At 46.0% G+C, this 18,063-nt stretch overlaps 1 protein-coding gene across 4 annotated transcripts in view; it reads left to right on the top strand.

Annotated features, from left to right (window-relative positions):
- CNDP1 (carnosine dipeptidase 1) overlaps nucleotides 1-17,733 on the top strand; it is a 31,235-nt gene extending 13,502 nt beyond the window's left edge. For 2 of the 4 annotated variants that reach the window (XM_079784341.1, XM_079784342.1), the window contains exons 3-12: nucleotides 129-278; nucleotides 975-1,137; nucleotides 1,813-1,901; nucleotides 5,087-5,287; nucleotides 6,845-6,929; nucleotides 9,836-9,996; nucleotides 10,963-11,127; nucleotides 12,872-13,013; nucleotides 15,543-15,690; nucleotides 15,875-17,732. In XM_079784341.1, coding sequence (XP_079640467.1) covers nucleotides 129-278; nucleotides 975-1,137; nucleotides 1,813-1,901; nucleotides 5,087-5,287; nucleotides 6,845-6,929; nucleotides 9,836-9,996; nucleotides 10,963-11,127; nucleotides 12,872-13,013; nucleotides 15,543-15,690; nucleotides 15,875-15,944 — 1,374 coding nt within the window. In that variant the 3' untranslated portion in view covers nucleotides 15,945-17,732. Of the gene's footprint in view, nucleotides 1-128; nucleotides 279-974; nucleotides 1,138-1,812; nucleotides 1,902-5,086; nucleotides 5,288-6,844; nucleotides 6,930-9,835; nucleotides 9,997-10,962; nucleotides 11,128-12,871; nucleotides 13,014-15,542; nucleotides 15,691-15,874 lie in introns of all 4 variants that reach the window. The other 2 variants (XM_079784343.1, XM_079784344.1) reach the window with 1 other exon arrangement.
- The last annotated feature ends 330 nt before the right edge of the window (nucleotides 17,734-18,063 follow it).

Raw genomic sequence — 18,063 nt, forward strand, 5'->3', positions numbered from 1 at the left:
TCTATGTTCCTGATTACACTTTCAGCTTGGCCATTGACTTTTGAATATCAAGGTCAAATGAAGGACATTGGGGATTCTGTGCCTCCTGTGCTGTGTCATGCTAATCACCCTGTGGCCTGTCCTCACAGAGGCTGAAGGAGTGGGTGGCCATTGAGAGCGACTCCATTCAACCTGTGCCCCGCCTCCGACAAGAGCTCTTCAGAATGATGGCCGTGGCCGCAGAGGAGCTCCGGCGCCTGGGGGCCAGCGTGGACCTCGAGGACTTGGGCTCTCAGCAGGTGCTGGCGGTCCCTCCCTCCCCCATGAGCTGCCACTTCCCTGTGCATCGGCCATGCCCTCCCGTGGTGGTGGCAAGATCCTCAATACAAACACCCATAGAATTCCTCCTCATCCCAAAGCGGTTGCCATGTTGATTTCTCATCATGTCAGGACTTGGGTGGGATGGGAGGGAACACAAGTGAAGGAGGTGAGCCAAGGCGACTCATCCTGGAAAGGCCCCTGTGCTGTTCACACCCTGCACGCAAGATTCAAACTTTCCCAAGCTCTAAGGCATCTTTCTGAGGCTCCAGCCTCTCATCAGAATCACTTCCTGTTACTGCCCCTTGGTCACAAATGGCAATCTTAAATCTTAGTGCCCAGCGCTGCCTGGCTTAGCATTGAAAGTCTCCCAACGGTTTGTTTCCAACACCCAATTCAAGGTAGTTGAGTCTGAGTTCCTATTGAAGAGCATGCTCAACTAAGTTTCCTGTTTATCAATGGTATCTGAGGAAGTGCTTTGCTTTAATTACACTTCATGTTTTAATTAAAAGTGTCTTGTGATACTATGTTAAAGCTGGATAAAGGGTGATCAGAAAATTATATGGGCTCTGCCAGGACCCAGGGGTAGAAGCAGGACTCCCAACATCATGTCTTTGAATTGTCAGGAAGAACTAAACAGCATTTACTTAAAACTACAACCCATTGTCCCCCTGCAGCTGCCTGATGGCCAGACTCTCCCGATACCTCCTGTCATCCTGGCTGAGCTGGGGAATGATCCAGGGAAACCCACCGTGTGCTTCTACGGCCACCTGGACGTGCAGCCGGCCACACAGGCCGATGGGTGGCTCACAGACCCTTACACGCTGACGGAAGTGGATGGTTAGTGATGTGCTGATGCACAGAGCTGGTGCTTCTGTGGATAAGGGATGCTCACAGGGTTAAGGATTTAAGACGGGCCTCCCATCACTGGCTCCAGGTCTAACCTGTTGTTGTTAAGAATGAACTAAATGCCACTCTCATGGTCTACAAGTCGGTCCAATGTAGCCAATTTTATTTCATTTGGAAAAGAAACTTCGAACCTTTGTGCCTGTGGGTGAATGAGTGCCCCAGGCTGGAGTCCTTGGGCTGTGAGGAAAACAGTTGTCTTGGTCAAACGTTTCCTTTTTAAAATTACCAACTATAATTTCTTTTTAAAGAAAAGAAGAAAGGTTAATGGAGCTACAGATACCCTTTTTTCATTCTTTTGCTAGTTGTAAAATCTCAGAATGAAAGGTTGTTACATGACCGTCTGTAACACAGGCCCTTTTCCATGAATTTGGATAAAATACCTCATAAAGGATCAGTATATTTCAAGTGAGCTTACATTTCTGTCTAGCTAGTGGCCATACTCTCTGTACATAAGAAATCACACTTTGCGATTTCAGTGTAAGATTTGTTCTTGGAAGCAGAAAGCCCTGTTCAAGCAATTACCCATAAAACAACGTTTGTTTTTAACTCACTCAACTTGGCAGAGGTACCCATGCTTTTCTGAAAATTCTTCCCCCATTTTTCAAGGAAAACTTTACGGACGAGGAGCAACAGACAACAAAGGTCCTGTTTTGGCGTGGATTAATGCTGTGAGCGCATTCCGAGCCCTGGAGGAAGTAGGTAGCCAGTGGTGTTGGGGAGGGAGCTGGATGATGATGACTGACAATGACGGTGATGGTGACAGTGATGGTGACGATGATGATGGCACAGGCAGGATGCTTTGAGTCCCTCACTGTGCTGCAAGCTTTCACCTGAATTTTTGTCCTTTCCTCTTCCCAACAGTCTTCTTAGGGCTGTACTCTTATAATAACACCCATTTTATAGATGAGGAGAGTGAAACTTGGGACAGTCAGGGAGCTTGCTCAAAGCCGCCCAGCTGGTCTGGGGCAGACATGGTACCTTGAGCCTGTGCTGCTGACCACATGGAAAAAACAAACAAACACATACAAAAAGCATGATGAGCCTGTGGCTAAGTTACTCTCACTGGGACTTGCCTTTTTCACCTTTATCTTACTTTGACTTGTATTATTTATCTCCTCCTCCTTCTTATCACAAAGTTTGATTTTATTAATAGATACAAACATACACTTTAAAACAACACATTAGCTATTTTATCAATGATCAAGTTAGAGATCCCTGGCATGTGACATCCTGTTTGAATCTTTAGGCCTCTCCATTCTTGTGAAATGTAGTTTTCATAGGTGTGCCAGTACAGGTACTGGAAAGGTAGGGGCTGCCTCTCTCGGGCCATCAGAGGACATGTTGGTGGCCCAGGTTTGAGTCTTTTACTGTCCCACCTGATGTTCTCACAAGGGTGGTCTCATCTCACACCACCCTACCTTCTTCTGATGAATGCACTTAGGCTCCTAGCAGAGGAGTCGATCTGTGTGGCCCTGGGCAGGAGACCTGGCCTCTCTGGGCCTCAGATCCTGTCCTGTAAAAATGAGGGTGTTGGCCCTTGGCTCCCTCCGAGGATTTTATGGGGCTAACCTTAAGGATACGTAGCCAGCTATCTTCTCCTTCACATGACTTCCCTGAATCAAGCACCTCTGTACACTGGAAATTGAAGGAGGAGGTTTAAGGTCAGGGTTCCTGCATGCTGGTCTCCATCCAGCCTCTTCCGGGAAGAAGCAGGGAAGCAGTGCTCAGGCCCGGGCGCTGTCCCAGTCCAGGCCCAAGGCTTAGATCTTTGATGGCGTCCCTTGCTCCCAAATCCTGTCCCTCAGAGCAGGGCCTGACTCTGTGGTGCCTTCCCCTGGAGGAGATTTCATTAGGCTTCTCTTTCGTGAGTTTCTTTTCTCCCAGACATAAGCAGAAGGTGGGGCGGCGGGCGGGGGTGGTGCGGGGGTGATGGTGGGGGGACATGTGACTGCTTTGGACTCAGCTGCTTTATCTCACTAAGAAATAGAGTTTGAGTCAGGATAGTTTGCTGGTGGGTCCTTCGACCACTGAAACGTTGCCTTGTGATTCTTGACACTCACATTGGTCAGCCTGAAAGTTTAATGTGGCCTTGGTTTCTCCTCTCTCTTCCTCTCTGTCTTGAATTCTCTCCCTAGACTTTCTTCTCTGTCTCTTCCCTCCCTCCGTCCCTCCGTCCCTCCGTCCCTCCCTCCCTCCGTCCCTCCCTCCTTCTCTCTCTCTCTCTCTCTCTCTCTCTCTCTCTCTCTCTCTCTTTGTTTTTTTCCCCCCTTCTTTCTTAAGAGGAGGGAAGCAATATTTATATGATAATTCCTATATAAAGGCCAAAATCTGCTTTGCTTTTAAATTTCAACTCTGAAGCTTACATACTTACAAACAGTACATAAGCCAGTTAATTCTCTCTAAGCCTCTTTTTCCTCATCTGTGAGGTAGGAATGATCACTTCTCCCTCGGGGCATTGAGACGACTAAATGAAGTAACAGTCAAGGGACTCCAGTGCCTACGAGTGCTGGGCCCTATGACTGCTGGCTTCTTCTTTCCTGGTGCCCTCCTGCCCTCCGCCCTCTCACCCCCTTTTCCTGTATCTTGTGCAGATCACTAGCCGTGCGTCACCTCACCGGCCCATCTCACCCAGAGCCAGATCGGCTGTCAGTGCCCATACCGCACAGGGAGACAAGTGAGCTGCCTGGAGGTGGACTAGCTTGTGCAGGTCCCTTGGGTGCCAAGGGACAGAGCAGAGACCAAAGCCCCGGCCGGCCTGCTGGTCTGCCACCCTCTTCCAACACTTAGTAGCCATTGGCTTGGATTTTATTAATCACCTTTTGCCAGAAAATCTTAGACTTTCCAACTACCTCTCAGTCATGTTGACTAAGTGTTAATAAAGAGCTTTTGAATATTAAGATTTCAGAACTGTAGCTTGACTTCCTAAGACACATAGAAATGTACACAAATGATACGTTTGAACAAATCATTATCCCCACATGCTCTAAACCAACAGAATGGCCGAAGGTCATATTTTCTAATACATAATCCTCTGCTCATCCTGCCTTTGTTCATCTTTGGCCAGTCGGTCCTACTCATTAGAGCTAATTAGTATGTATGTGCTGCCGTTTGTCTGCGTATAATCACTTTTAGAGTCTCCTACGTGTGTCTTCTGCTCCGGGAAGAGACTTTGACCTCTCCTCTTCATGTGGCTCTCAGAGATAGGAAGTTATAAATTATAGAAATACAATAAGATCAAAACCAAATGGGGGAAGGGCACATTGTAAAAATTTTAAAGGAGTGATTCTGAGCCCTAATATTAACTGGAAAAAACTCATGTTCCATTCTGCTGCATGATCAAAGCCTTTGAATAAGTTAAAAGGCAGATTGAACTCATAGTTGAAAAATAACAGATACTCGAAATAAAAATTATCCTAGGGCTTAAATATTAGCCAGTCTTTCAAAGGAAAGAGTTCTCGTTTATCATGCTCAGAGTTATGAGTTCAGAAAGGAGATTTGTAATAGAATAACCTTTCTTGAAAAATTCGTTTTGGGAAGAAGGAAGAAAGGGCCTCTGTCTGGGGCAGCCCCGCAGAGCTCTGTGGTGTAGATGTCGCTGCTTTTAGGAATTCCTTCCCCAAATCCTTCATCAACATTAAATTGGTGGGTCATGCTGGAATGTGTACACTGGGCATAAACTTGAACTCTCCTTCACAACCGTGGTTGAAACTCCTTTGCTGTAACAGAGATGTTGGGAACGTGAATAATTCGCATATTGAACACATGTGATGATTACTGTACTTACATTAAATACACACTGGCCCTGGGTCTTACAAGGTGAGTGGGTGACTGTGTGGTTTTTGACAGATTGGTTTGTCCAACTTTTGACTTGTTAACTCAGGATCTCCCCGTGAACATCAAGTTCATCATTGAAGGGATGGAAGAAGCCGGCTCTGTGGCCCTAGAGGAACTGGTCAGGAGAGAGAAGGACAGGTTCTTTTCCAGCGTGGACTACATTGTGATTTCAGATAACCTGTGGGTGAGCCAGAGGAAGCCAGCACTCATTTACGGAACTCGAGGGAACAGCTACTTCACGGTGGAGGTATCGGCAAACCCTGGTGGCCTGCTGGGAGGAAGCCACCCTGGGGTCTGGGAGGGGCAGAGACAAAGCTGTGTGAGAGCACAAAGTTCTCCCAGGATGCTCACCTGCCTCTGGGAGGTCCTGGGACGGGGTGTGGGGTTCATGAAGCCCCCACTGTGAGCCTGTGAATTGTGCATCTTTCTGCAGACAGGATTGAGAGGGCTTGTGACTCACAAGCCAAGAGATTTAGGGACTGCAGCTGTGCAAAGTGGAATCTGGAGGCAGGCCCAGCAGCCTCCGGGGAGTGGGGGGAGGTAAGAGCCTGCTGACCAGGTGCTAGGGCTCCTGGGAGGGCAACAGTACCTAATCCATGGGGCCTGCCTGCTTCTGGGACGGAGGACCAGGGGCGCTGGCATTGCGAGGCCTGCATCCCAGTCTGGCTCAGTGATTGCACATACAGCCTGTGTAGGCCCCTTACCCTCCAAGTCTTGGTGTCCTTACCTCTAAAGTGAGCACAGCAAACCCTCCCACAAGCCCCTAGGGTTGTGTGATGGCAAAGTGTGACAGCTAGTCTGCTTCCTTCTCCTCTTCCATCAATACAGACAGCCTGGGACAGAGCACACAACTCAGAATCAGAGAGTCCCTCCTGGAAAATCGCCTGTTATTCAGCCACTTTAGTCTATTTTCTAATGTGACAAGGTGGACACTAATAATTGCACCCTGTGGGAACCCAGTGGGACAGGAAAGAGGAAACACTCCTGGTCACACCTTAGAGGTGCACTGGGCAGAGAAAGACCATCTGGGCAGGAATGATGGGAGGAGCTGAATCAAAGAGACAATTTAAAAAAACACCTCACTGGACCTTGGTAACAGATTAGATATGGTGTGCATAGGAGGAATCCAAGATAATTTTAAGATGACACATTAACAGGACTGGGGACTATCCTTGTTCTGGAAATGAGCAAGTTGGTAAGAAGTCATCATAGCAGAAGGTGTTGAGTTGTCTTCTAGACCTGAATTTCAGAAAGTAGTTGCACACCAGGGGGATCAGACATATAGGTGTGAACATGTAGGAGTGTGGGGCTGTGAATGAAGCCCAGTGAGCTAGTTCTTGGGGCTCTGTGTGTAGAGGAAGAATGTGCCCCAGAATAAGCGGTGGGGGTGGGAGACCGAAGAGAAGTTACGAGGGGAGACATTAATAAAACTGTCCTACAGGCAATAAAAGAATACAGAGGAGAAACTTGCTCAGAAACCACAGGAGGAGAATTTTCCTGGAAGGAGGGTGAGCAACAGATGGGGATGAAACCAAGAGGAAGACAATAATGTAGCCATCAATAGTTTGGTGATGTTGGATAGAACCATATTTGTGGAATAGGTGGGGGCTAGTCAGGCTCAGGGATTCAGGACACATGGGGAAAGAAGACATGGGAGCCATGTGACTGGACAGGAGGAGGAGCGATGTCAGGGTGCTCACCTGAGTCCTGAGGGACACTGGTTGGGCGTGTTTCCCACCATGTGAAAGCTACAGCTACAAAACAACCGTAGTAGCACCTGTCTTCTCTTCTACCTGTCTTACAGGTGACATGCAGAGATCAAGATTTTCATTCAGGGACCTTTGGTGGTATTCTTCAGGAGCCAATGGCTGATTTGGTGGCTCTTCTCGGTAATGTCTTATTTCATTTCACTTTTTTTTTTTAAAAAATATATTTTTATTGATTTTTTACAGAGAGGAAGAGAGAGGGATAGAGAGTTAGAAACATCGATGAGAGAGAAACATCGATCAGCTGCCTCCTGCACACCCCCCACTGGGGATGTGCCCACAACCAAGGTACATGCCCTTGACCGGAATCGAACCTGAGACCCTTGAGTCCACAGGCCGACGCTCTATCCACTGAGCCAAACCGGTTTCGGCTCATTTCACTTTTTAAACATCAAGCAATCTCCTAAAATATAGTTCTATTTGACCCAATGTGTCTCTTCTTCCTTGGTCCAAGCCAGCTCTGAATAGAGGTGCAGTAGAAGAAAAAACATATTCTTAGCTTCCCCCTTGTCTAAATGTTCCTTGGGCTTATTAAGTCCATGTTACTTTTTTTCATGGACTGAACCTCTTCCTGAATTTTTCCCTTTTACTGGATACTGTGACACATCTGGCCATACGCAAAGACAATGGCATAGCATCAAGAGACTTCTGGGGAGGCTCTCAGAATGATGCCAAATATCCTGGCACCACTTGGCTTCCTTTTTCCACGTTGCTGTGCCCCCAAGGTTGCACAGAGACTCCAATGAGTTTGCCGATTACACCTGCTTCTGACCTCCTGTGGATACCTGGTGTGCGCAAGCGAAGTTAGGGGTTGTGTGTGGTATTCCCCGAGAGCCCATTTGCCCACCTTGATTCACCCTGTGGCTCTTGCCTATATCAGGACTGCCCAGCAGCTGGGGTGGATCTCTGGGAACTGAAGGAAGCTTCATATTCAGGGGCCTTGCTTGCAGGAGCCCCTTCCACAGTCCTGTCAGGGATGTTGCTCTTTTGTGTTTGAATGTTGGTGTTCTTTTCAAACAGAGGTTCTCAGGCTACGTAAGTTCAGGCCACAATACCGGGGTCTGCCTCATGTGGCACAAAGTGCACCTTTATACAAATTTTACAACATGCTTGGCAATTCAAGACAGAATGCAAGCCATTTTCCTTTCAAGTGTTTAAATTGTTTCCAGAAGGATTCAGAGAGCATGCAACTTAATATTTGGGGGTGGGCAAAGGCCAGTTCTCTATTTTACTAGAAATAATTTTTTTTCTTCCCTAGGAGCAACACCTTCATATCTTTATAATGCATTTCAATCTCCCTCTCTCTCAAATGGAATGAAAAGGGTTTCCCTTTTTTAAACTTTGAAACAATCCTTAACAAAGTGATACTGGATTGTGCCCACCATGTGGTTTTCATCTGCTGTGTATGTAAGGACGCAGGGTTGAAGCTCTATGAGGACTGATGCATTACACCTAGTCATTGGGCACCTGCTGTGTTCCAGCGCCTGGTGAATGCTGGGATGTGACCATACACAGACCCACCTTCCGTGAATGAGGGCACTGTCTCTGAGCACACGAGGCTAAATAACCAGTGTGACCCCACATGAGTGGACCAACAGGTGGCTTAGCTCTGATTAAGCCAAGGGAAACCCCCTATGAAAATCTACTAGTACACGGATGGCAGTAGTGCAACGTGTAATGGCATTCCCGGCGCTTTAAGAGGACCACAGACAGCAAGGCCTGAGGGTTGAGAGTGTCAGGAGCAAAACGTGAAGGGAAGATGTCACTGTTCTGGTTTTCAACCACATCCTCCTCAGCCCCTCCCCTTGTCCCCCAGGACTTCACCCAGAATGTGTCACTGCACTTGGGGTACAGTACCGCAGATTGCTGTACAGCATCCATGGCCCTGAGTTATGGAACTTCCCTCATTTAGCCCAATACAATATAGTATGTTAAGGTCATGATACAAACCCAGTAGTAAAGTTGAAGTCAAACATTAAGTTGGGCACCGAGTGACTGGGACTGGCTGTCATTGATTTGCAGTCACCCTCACCAAAGTCAGAGCAGAACATAAATCCACCACCAACAGTAGACTCACTCAGTGTCCCTTTAATGAACGTCCCCAAACTTCTGCTGACATCCTCCCAGGCAGGGATAGAGCTGCCTGTGGACCCACAACTATTTCTTTACCGTGTGCTTTGTGATTGTTGACCTTAATGGAAAGATTTGAAAATGTAGTGCCTCACAGTAATTTTCTGGCATTGTCAGGTTATAATCACATTAGGAATGTGGACATAGTTTTATGAAGTGTCTTTACTTGAATATAAGTCCCTAGATGGACTAAGGACAGATCTGGCTGCCCAGAGACGTTTTTCATCATTTATGTTCTCTACTTGCTGGTTGCATTGTATCTTTGATAAGTACTTTCTCGAGATAGTGAGCAATGTCTACTAAATCTCGAGTCTGCTTCTTTTATAGATATTCTTTGATGATTTCCCTGATTCCTATTAATCCCAAAAGTCTTTCATAAATAACAGCCCAGTCGACTGCTCATCACCATAAAGGCTCTCATGGTCCTGATGGATCTCACAGACTAGACCCCAATATTATGCTTTTGATTAATGCTGAGTATTTGTTATATTATTATGTGTGGAGGGGAGAGATGTTGAGAAGGAATGATGATTTTCAGTTTCTCAAGTATTATGTATATGCATACACATATATATCTAAACATTTTTATAATGAATACATTACTTTTTAACTCAGGATATGAGAAAACTTTTAAAAGTTGTTATGTTTATGCTATAACAGGTAAGAGTTGGGAACATGAATGTAATGCAGGTGAGTCAAACCCCATTTTTAATTGATTGCAAATCCATGTTTTCATCCTTCCATCCACAAGATAGACATTACAGCAGGTCTGGCACAGGCTGAGTTGGCCTGGTGACCTGCTCCTTCCTGTACCATCCCCCTCTAGGGGTCCCGCTGCCGGGTCTGAGCATCAGCCCAGAGGAACATCTGTCTGGCTTTGTTTCCTGTGTGTCCTGTAGGTAGCCTCACAGACTCCGCCGGCCATATTCTGATCCCTGGGATCTATGACCACGTGGCTCCTCTCACAGAAGAGGAGAAAGAATTGTACGGCGCCATCGACCTGGACCTAGAAGAATACCGGAACAGCAGCCGGGTTAAGAAATTCCTGTTCGACACCAAGGTACAGCCACCAGCTGACGGCTCTCTGAAAGGAATGACGATACTAAACCACTTTTCCCATTGCCTGGTCTGCGCCCTGCTCATCTCCGCATCTTGGCACTGACAGCAGTTAATTCTGAGGCTTGTCATGGTCTAGATCCAGACCTTCATCTGGGGGCCATAACCACAGAGCATTTCCTTTCACAGCCCAGCCTTTCCTAATCCGTTTACTAGACTCAATCCCAACCAGCTGGGCTTCCTATTCCTTCCAAGAGTGAGAACAGCCTGCAATTGTTCAGCTCCAAGACCCCTCACTGTTCATTTTTCTAGACAAAACCAGGAGCCTCAGAGCTCCCTGTAAATGGCTGCCTCGCTGCCTCAGTGTAGTCAGTAAGCCCAGAGGCAGAGGCATTGTTAAGGGCAAATTCGGACTTTTTCCTTTGCCACCTCCTCCTGCTGTGGAGTGTGGGCGCTCGGCTGCTTCCCGGGGGGAGGGGCGGGGGTGATGCAGGAGAGCGAGGAGCCCTGCTGGACGCAGGGGCGGAGTTTACTAAGAGGCGGGGTCTGTTTCCTCTGAAGAGCTTAACTTAGGTGGCCACAGCCAGAAAGAAAAAGGCTGGGACGCCTGAAAAATCAAAGACATTTACATGCAAGTTGTCACTGCGATGACTGGGGATGGAAATTTATAACTGAACTCACATTTCTGAAAGGGCCCCTTTGCCATCTACCAACTGGAAACTTCAGAGCTCCGGTGAGGAGGGGCCTTTGCCATTGGAGTCACTTGGGGAGGTGACAGCAGCGCAGGACCTCATGTCCTGAGGGAGAAGGTCACTTGTGTTATCAGTCCAGACGTAGCCAAGCAGGGTGATAATGAACTTGTCATCAACGGTGTCGCTGATGTACAGAAACTGGTGATGTAAGCAATCTAACTGAACTGATTTTAATCAGGCTTTCTTGTACATAATAAAATAACTTTATTTTAATTCAGGAGGAAATTCTGATGCACCTATGGAGGTACCCATCTCTTTCCATCCATGGGATCGAGGGCGCGTTCGATGAGCCCGGAACTAAAACAGTCATACCTGGCCGAGTTCTAGGAAAATTTTCCATCCGCCTGGTCCCTCACATGAACTTATCTGTGGTGGAAAAACAGGTAAGAAACCTGCATGGTTCTGCCTAGGAGCACCCTCCCGAGAGCCGCACACCCCTGTGGAGTGAGCAGTGCAGGTGTTGGCATTGAAGTACCATTTTTTTTCCAATATAAAAGGGACTGCAACACATGTAAAAAAAAAAAAGATATAATTTTTGTTCGCTAAAAATCTCTTTCCTCGATTATATTGAAATTACAGTAGTCAGATAAATAACCATTTGGAGTTGGAGTGATGGAAAAATTTAAAGAATTAAATGGTAGCTATAAAGGCGAGATTGGTTTTGTGCACAGATGAAGAAGCTAACTGGCTGGTTGGATGGAGCCAGAAAATCTCAAGTGCCCATTGCTTGTCCACCTGTCTGAAATGAACACTCTGACAGGAGCCATTTTAATGAAAATGTTATCTGGAAGGATTTGTATGTCTACATTATCCACCTGTCATCAGTAAACTTCAAGTTTAATAGGAGGTAAACTCTGAACAAATGAGCTCAAGAAATACCTCATTCCAACTCTCTCTACCCCACATTCCTCTGTTACTGTCTTCTAGGACAGTGGTCGGCAAACTCATTAGTCAACAGAGCCAAATATCAACAGTACAACGATTGAAATTTCTTTTGAGAGCCAAATTTTTTTAACTTAAACTTCTTCTAACGCCACTTCTTCAAAATAGACTCGCCCAGGCTGTGGTATTTTGTGGAAGAGCCACACTCAAGGGGCCAAAGAGCCGCATGTGGCTCGCAAGCCGCAGTTCTAGGATATAATTACATTCTCAAGTAGGGTCCCCACCCCAACTGCCTCTCCTTCTCTCCCCCATTCTCACAACACTCATTCCCTGAGAGCAGGACCTTGTCCATCTTGCTCACAGCTATATCCCCAGCACCTAGAACAGTTCTTGCCACACGACAGGTGTTCTATAAACGTTAGTTGAAGGAATGAATGGAAGAAATATCTCAGGCTATGGAGTTTTCCATTAGAGGATTTCCATAGTAGCAACATATCCAGGGGCAGAGAAGGATGCTAACAGGCCCTTTCCCAGCTCAGTGTGGGATTGCTCTCAAACTAAGTCCAAAAAGAAGGATTTTTAAATTGAGAAGTTATACTTGTATTATCCTACATAATAAAATGGTAATATGTAAATTACCACCACTCCGCTACGCCCATGATTTGGCCAGCGGGAGGCGCAGGGGGCAGGACTCAGGGTGGCCGGGGTAGCCGATTGGGCCAGCAGGACGCTGAGCTCGCGGTGCCGCAAGCTCAGCGTCTGCTTAGCGTCTGCTCAGCGTCTGCGCCATGGCTGCGCCGGAGGCTTTCCAAAGGCCTGGTGCACCAGCGGATAGACAGCCAGCTGGTGCACCAGGTGCATGATTAAATCATGCACTGGGCCTCTAGTGTTACATAATCACTCAACATTCATAATGTTCATATTATTCATGTTGTCCATAATATTATTCAAGGTTTCAGTTACCAAATTCATAACAAGCAAATATTAACAGTCACTGTGGTCAGGATGGGGAGCGGAGGGACTGGGGATAGAAGAGGGTGAGGGCAAGTGTTTCTCCCACTGGGTGAAGCTCCATCCTAGAGACCTGCTCACTGTGTCATCATCCCTCAGGCAGAACCAAGGTCAGATCACAACCCTTGGACTTGGCTTGGTTGGGGTTTCCAAGTTCCTTGATGAAAGACTATAGTCATTGTCTGAGGGAGTAACTAGAAATTTTCTCTTACAATTGAAAACATTACCTTTTAGGTGCAGCAGTATCTCCAGTACATATTCTCCCAAAGAAATAGTTCCAACCAGATGGCTGTTTCCATGGTGCTGGGACTGCACCCGTGGATCGCAGATATTAAAGATCATCAGTATCTTGCAGCAAAAAGAGCCATCAAAACAGGTTGGACTTAAGATATTTCAAGTTTCCAGTGTCCAGTGGGACCGAGGGGTGGTGCCCAAGAGTGGGAGATGTGGATAAAGCAGACACATTTAAAACTCCAAATATCGACCGTCCTTTATACACAGGCTGTATTACTGTGCAGGGGTCTTTATATACACTGTCTCATCAATGTGGTCTCTCAAAACATCTTATACTGTGCTTACCCTTCTTGTGATGATGAGATGAAGTGAGGTGAGTGATGTAGGCATTGTTGATTTCTGGCTGTGGTTGACCATGGGTAACTGAGATTACGGAAAGTGCAGCCATGGATAGGAGGTACAGATGGGGCCTTAGGCCACACCCCTGAGGATGCCAAAGCTGGAGTTTGAGGTCCAGACCTCCTGGGAGGACCAAATCTCTGTGAGGGTTGTCAGGACAAGGGACGCAGGCATGAAAAATTGGAGAAGAAGCCCCATCCCAATGCCTCTAGGTGCAGCAGTATTTTACCAGTAAAATTTGGGAGTGAAGAAAAGAGGAAGATAAGTCAGGAAGGTAAATGTAATGCCAGCTGAAGAGAGATGTGTGATTGACATGTCAAGGCCAATGATAAAGACCTGAGATGCTCTTGCAGGAATGCAGGAGTCACCTTTTGGTCTATTTGTGTGATAAACCACCAAGTACATCAACATTGTTCACATTCATGCCTTGATCTGTGGATAAAGACTATGTGGCATGTTCTCTTTTCTGTCTTTGTTTTATTTTTCATTCCCACTCCGTCACTGGCAACTTGTCCTCTCGCCTGGAAGGTTTGAACCCATCTCTTTCTAGATCTTAGACCATTAAACTATTTCATGGAATACATTGAAATCTGAGTACAAATATTCAGACAGACAGGTGATAGTTGACTATAGCGGTTTATTTATATACTAGAGACCCGTTGCATGGATTTGTGCACCAGTGGGGTCCCTTGGCCTGGCCTGCAGGGATTGGGCTGAAATTGATCTTGGGGTGCAGGTGAAGCAGATTTGGGGATGACAGTGCCCCAGCAGCAACCTAACTCATGGCCATTTCTGTGAGGACTCAGGCTCCCTTCTCTACTGGTCGAAATGTCTGCCCCCTGGTGATCATTGCATGTCATAGCGACCAGGCGAATGGTCGCCGGGTAGGACGGTCACTTAGGCTTTTATATAGAGAGATTGGTTACAAAAAAACAAAACAAAACAAAACAAAACACAAAGTCCCACTTTCCTAATATTTAATTCATGAAACAACCATAAAAGTAGGTACGTCTGTGCTGCTCTTCCCCAAAATGCGTGACCTCTTCCAGTTATGAGAAAACAGACATACCCAAATTGAGGAACAGTTTACAAAACAACCAATCAGTACTCTTCAAGAGGGTCAAGGTCATGAAAGACAAGGAAAGACTGAGAAGCTGTCACAGACCAGAGGAGATGGAGGAGCGGTGACAAATGCAGTGTGGGATTCTGGACGGGATCGTGGCACAGAAAAAGGGGAAAGAGTCATGATATTCCAATAAGGTCGGAGTTTGGTTAATAATATTCCAATTTTAATTTCCTATTCTTGATAACTGCACAATCTATACTAATAAAAGGGTAATATGCTAATTAGACTGGGAGACCTTCAGGACAAAGCCATGGTGGTGAGGCCAAGGCAGAGGTGGTTAGGAGCGATCAGGCTGGCAGGGGATGGCAGTTGGGGGCAATCAGGCTGGCAGGGGAGGGCAGTTGGAGGCAAGCAGTCCAGTGGGAGGGGGCAGTTGGGAGCGAGCAGGCTGGCAGGGGGGGCAGTTGAGGGCGAGCAGGCTGGCAGGGGGGCATTTGGGGGCGATCAGGCTGGCAGGCAGAGTTGTTAGGGGTGATCAGGCAGGCAGGCAGGTGAGCGGGTAGGAGCCAGTGGTCCCAGATTGCGAGAGGGATGTCCCAGATTGGAGAGGGTGCAGTCCGGGCTGAGGGACAACCACCCCCCCCCCCCCGTGCATGAATTTCATGCACCAGGCCACTAGTAGGTATATAAGTTGTTAATGTTAGGGGAAGAAGTGTTAGGGGCACCTGGGAACTGTACTATTTTTGCAACTTTCTATAAGTCTGAAATTACTTCAAAATACAAATTTTTAAAAATATATATATTTTATTGATTTTTTACAGAGAGGAAGAGAGAGTTAGAAACATCGATGATAGAGAATCATTGATCAGCTGCCTCTTGCACAACCCCTACTGGGGATGTGCCCGCAACCAAAGTACATGCCCTTGACCGGAATCGAACCTGGGACCTTTCAGTCCGCAGGCCGATGCTCTATCCACTGAGCCAAACCGGTTTTGGCCAAAATACAAATTTTTAAAAAATATCTTTTTTTAAGTAGGTAGCTGTAAAGAAGGCAATCACCGTTTTCTTCTGGATGCTACTGACTATTTTAGAATATAAATTGCATGATAGCAAGAAGCTTACTTACCCCATGCACCAAATGTAATGGTGATTACTGGGCGTAGTCTTGTCCTTATGTTATTCAAATGCCTTCTTTTCCTGTTTTAGTGTTTGGAGCAGAGCCAGATATGATCCGGGATGGATCAACCATACCAATTGCCAAAATATTCCAGGATATTATCCAGAAGAGTGTGCTGATGCTTCCACTAGGCGCTGTTGATGATGGGGAACACTCTCAGAATGAGAAAATCAACAGGTAGGCTCCTGTGGGGGCTACGCCCTCACTGCCCAACCCCAGGTCTGCACACATGGGAACCTCCCGACATGCTGCATACTTTAGATTGAATTGATATCCTCAAGTCTTTCTGTTCACATTGTAGACTAGTTTTCCTCCATCATTTGAATGGAAATAACAGTGTTTCTCTTACTTCTCTCATTAGGCGGAACTACATAGAAGGATCCAAATTGTTTGCTGCCTTTTTCCTAGAGGTGGCTCAGCTGCATGAATAATGGCAGGAACCTTCCAGCTTAGATCTGACCTGCTAATACCCTGGACAGGAAAGGAATCTCAATATCCAGAGAATTTTGGTCCAGAAAATAATGTTTTCCCTCCCATTTAAAATATCTTTGGACATTTGGACCAATAAGTATAGACATTGGGAATGGTCTAATGTCCCATAGCAAGCCTTTCTAAAGTCACAGCTTCCTTTACCAACCTGATCTCCCCAAGTTCAGCTGCAGTAGCCCAGGACTGGACCTCCCCTCACAATGATTGGCGTAGTCACTCTAGCTTGCTTTCTAGGTCCAGAAGTACTCATGACACATAATCATTCCATGCAGTGACTGTCAGTACTCACCCCCAACCTTGCTTGTACCATATCTTCCTTTTATCTTATTAATAAAAACCTTGGTCTCCACCACTGACTACCATGATTTCCCTGTGGGTTCATTTTTAGAGGAGTTACTAGAGCTTGATACCATGTTAACCTCTTGCTTCCCCTTCATTTATTTTGTCCTGCTCTGAAAAGTTCTGAAATAGAAATGATCACTATGCATAGCCTCATGTCACTTGGGATTCCTTGTGTGAAGATGAGTACATTTTTACCCCAAGCCCCTTCACCTTTGTTGGGATGGATGCCAACAGACCACCTGATTCCTGCTCTTTCTTTCTCCCCATCAGGAAAGGCCCACTCGTTCTTTCCAACGTCTGTGCATATGTAAATTTGCTACAGCAGAACCAATCCTGATAGAAGTTCACTCAGCCCATTGGAATTTTACTCAATGACTACATCTAAATTGCTCAAAGCTTTTAATAGCACCAGTGATAGATAGAGAACTAATCAACCCTGACATCAGTAACACACTCTATATTTAAAGCCATCAGCTCGTGTGCATCCATTAATCATTTCAGTTAACCATCTTGTTTGCTTGATTGGATTTGATAGTGTACACAAACAAACAAGAATGTAATTTTTCTAAGGTTGAGAATGTAAACAAATCAATTCAATCTTTATGAATTCATTATCTAAATCACATTAATGGAGAAGAATTTAAGGGTTTATTAAAAACGTTTCTCTTGTGATTCAAAATAAACCAAAGCATAAGGCATTCCATCTCTTTGTGGGTGGGTCCTTGAAATGTCAGTGTTAAAATTTTCACATCTGAAATGGCTGGGTCATGGGGCCAGTGATCCACTTACTCTGACTCCGGTCACAGAAATGGGACCTCACTTAGGCTTCAGCCTGTGTGTGGGGCGAGACACACACAAAGGGTCCACTTGTCTGAATGAAAGAACATCAAGTCCTGGCAGTTGAGTGTTAGCAGGTGTTTCATATTCTTCAATATTAAGTTTGGTTTGTGCTTGCTGGATTACATTGAATCTTGTGACATTTGGGATTTTGTGGGACCTACCTGATGTATTTGGCAGAGTTCCCAAGAACTAATTGTACTAGAGGTCTATGATGCTAACTTTATTTTAAAAAGGGTGTTCAGATAAGTCAACTTACCAAAGCAGATTGTAAAATACTATATGGTCACTACTTCTGAGCAATGTAACATCAGTTTTACCAAGTTACTGAATAATAAGATGTATTCTTTGATCTTCACTCCTGCTGAATCTGAGACCTGCAGTGTCTTGGTTAATTATTCAGCTGCCACCAAGTGAGAATGGAGGAGGACGAACAAGGTCATTGAATCTAGAGATTCTAACCCTGGGATGCCTGAGTCCAGAGCCCATGTCTTTCCGCCTCCTCGTCACCCCAGCTCTCATAGGTCTCTCTGGATTGTTCACCTGGCCTTGAGCCATCTAGCTGCCCCAGTTCTGCTGTGATAAGCATAATCTTCCAGGTTGGTTACATTCAGAGGTAAGAGAAATCTACCCAATTACTGGCAAGGAGACAAATTAATCAATTGTGAGAAGACAAAGAAGTTGAGGATAGGGAAATTTAAATATTTACTTTAAGAATTTCATTGAAGCCCTAACCGGTTTGGCTCAGTGGATAGAGTGTTGGCCTGCGGACTGAAGGGTCCCAGGTTTGATTCTGGTCAAGCACATGTACCTTGGTTGTGGGCACATCCCCAGTAGGGGATGTACAGGAGGCAGCTGATCGATGTTTCTGACTATCCCTCT

Source organism: Cnephaeus nilssonii (assembly GCF_951640355.1).
Source record: "Cnephaeus nilssonii genome assembly, chromosome: 11".
In the NCBI taxonomy this organism is placed as follows: domain Eukaryota; kingdom Metazoa; phylum Chordata; class Mammalia; order Chiroptera; family Vespertilionidae; genus Cnephaeus; species Cnephaeus nilssonii.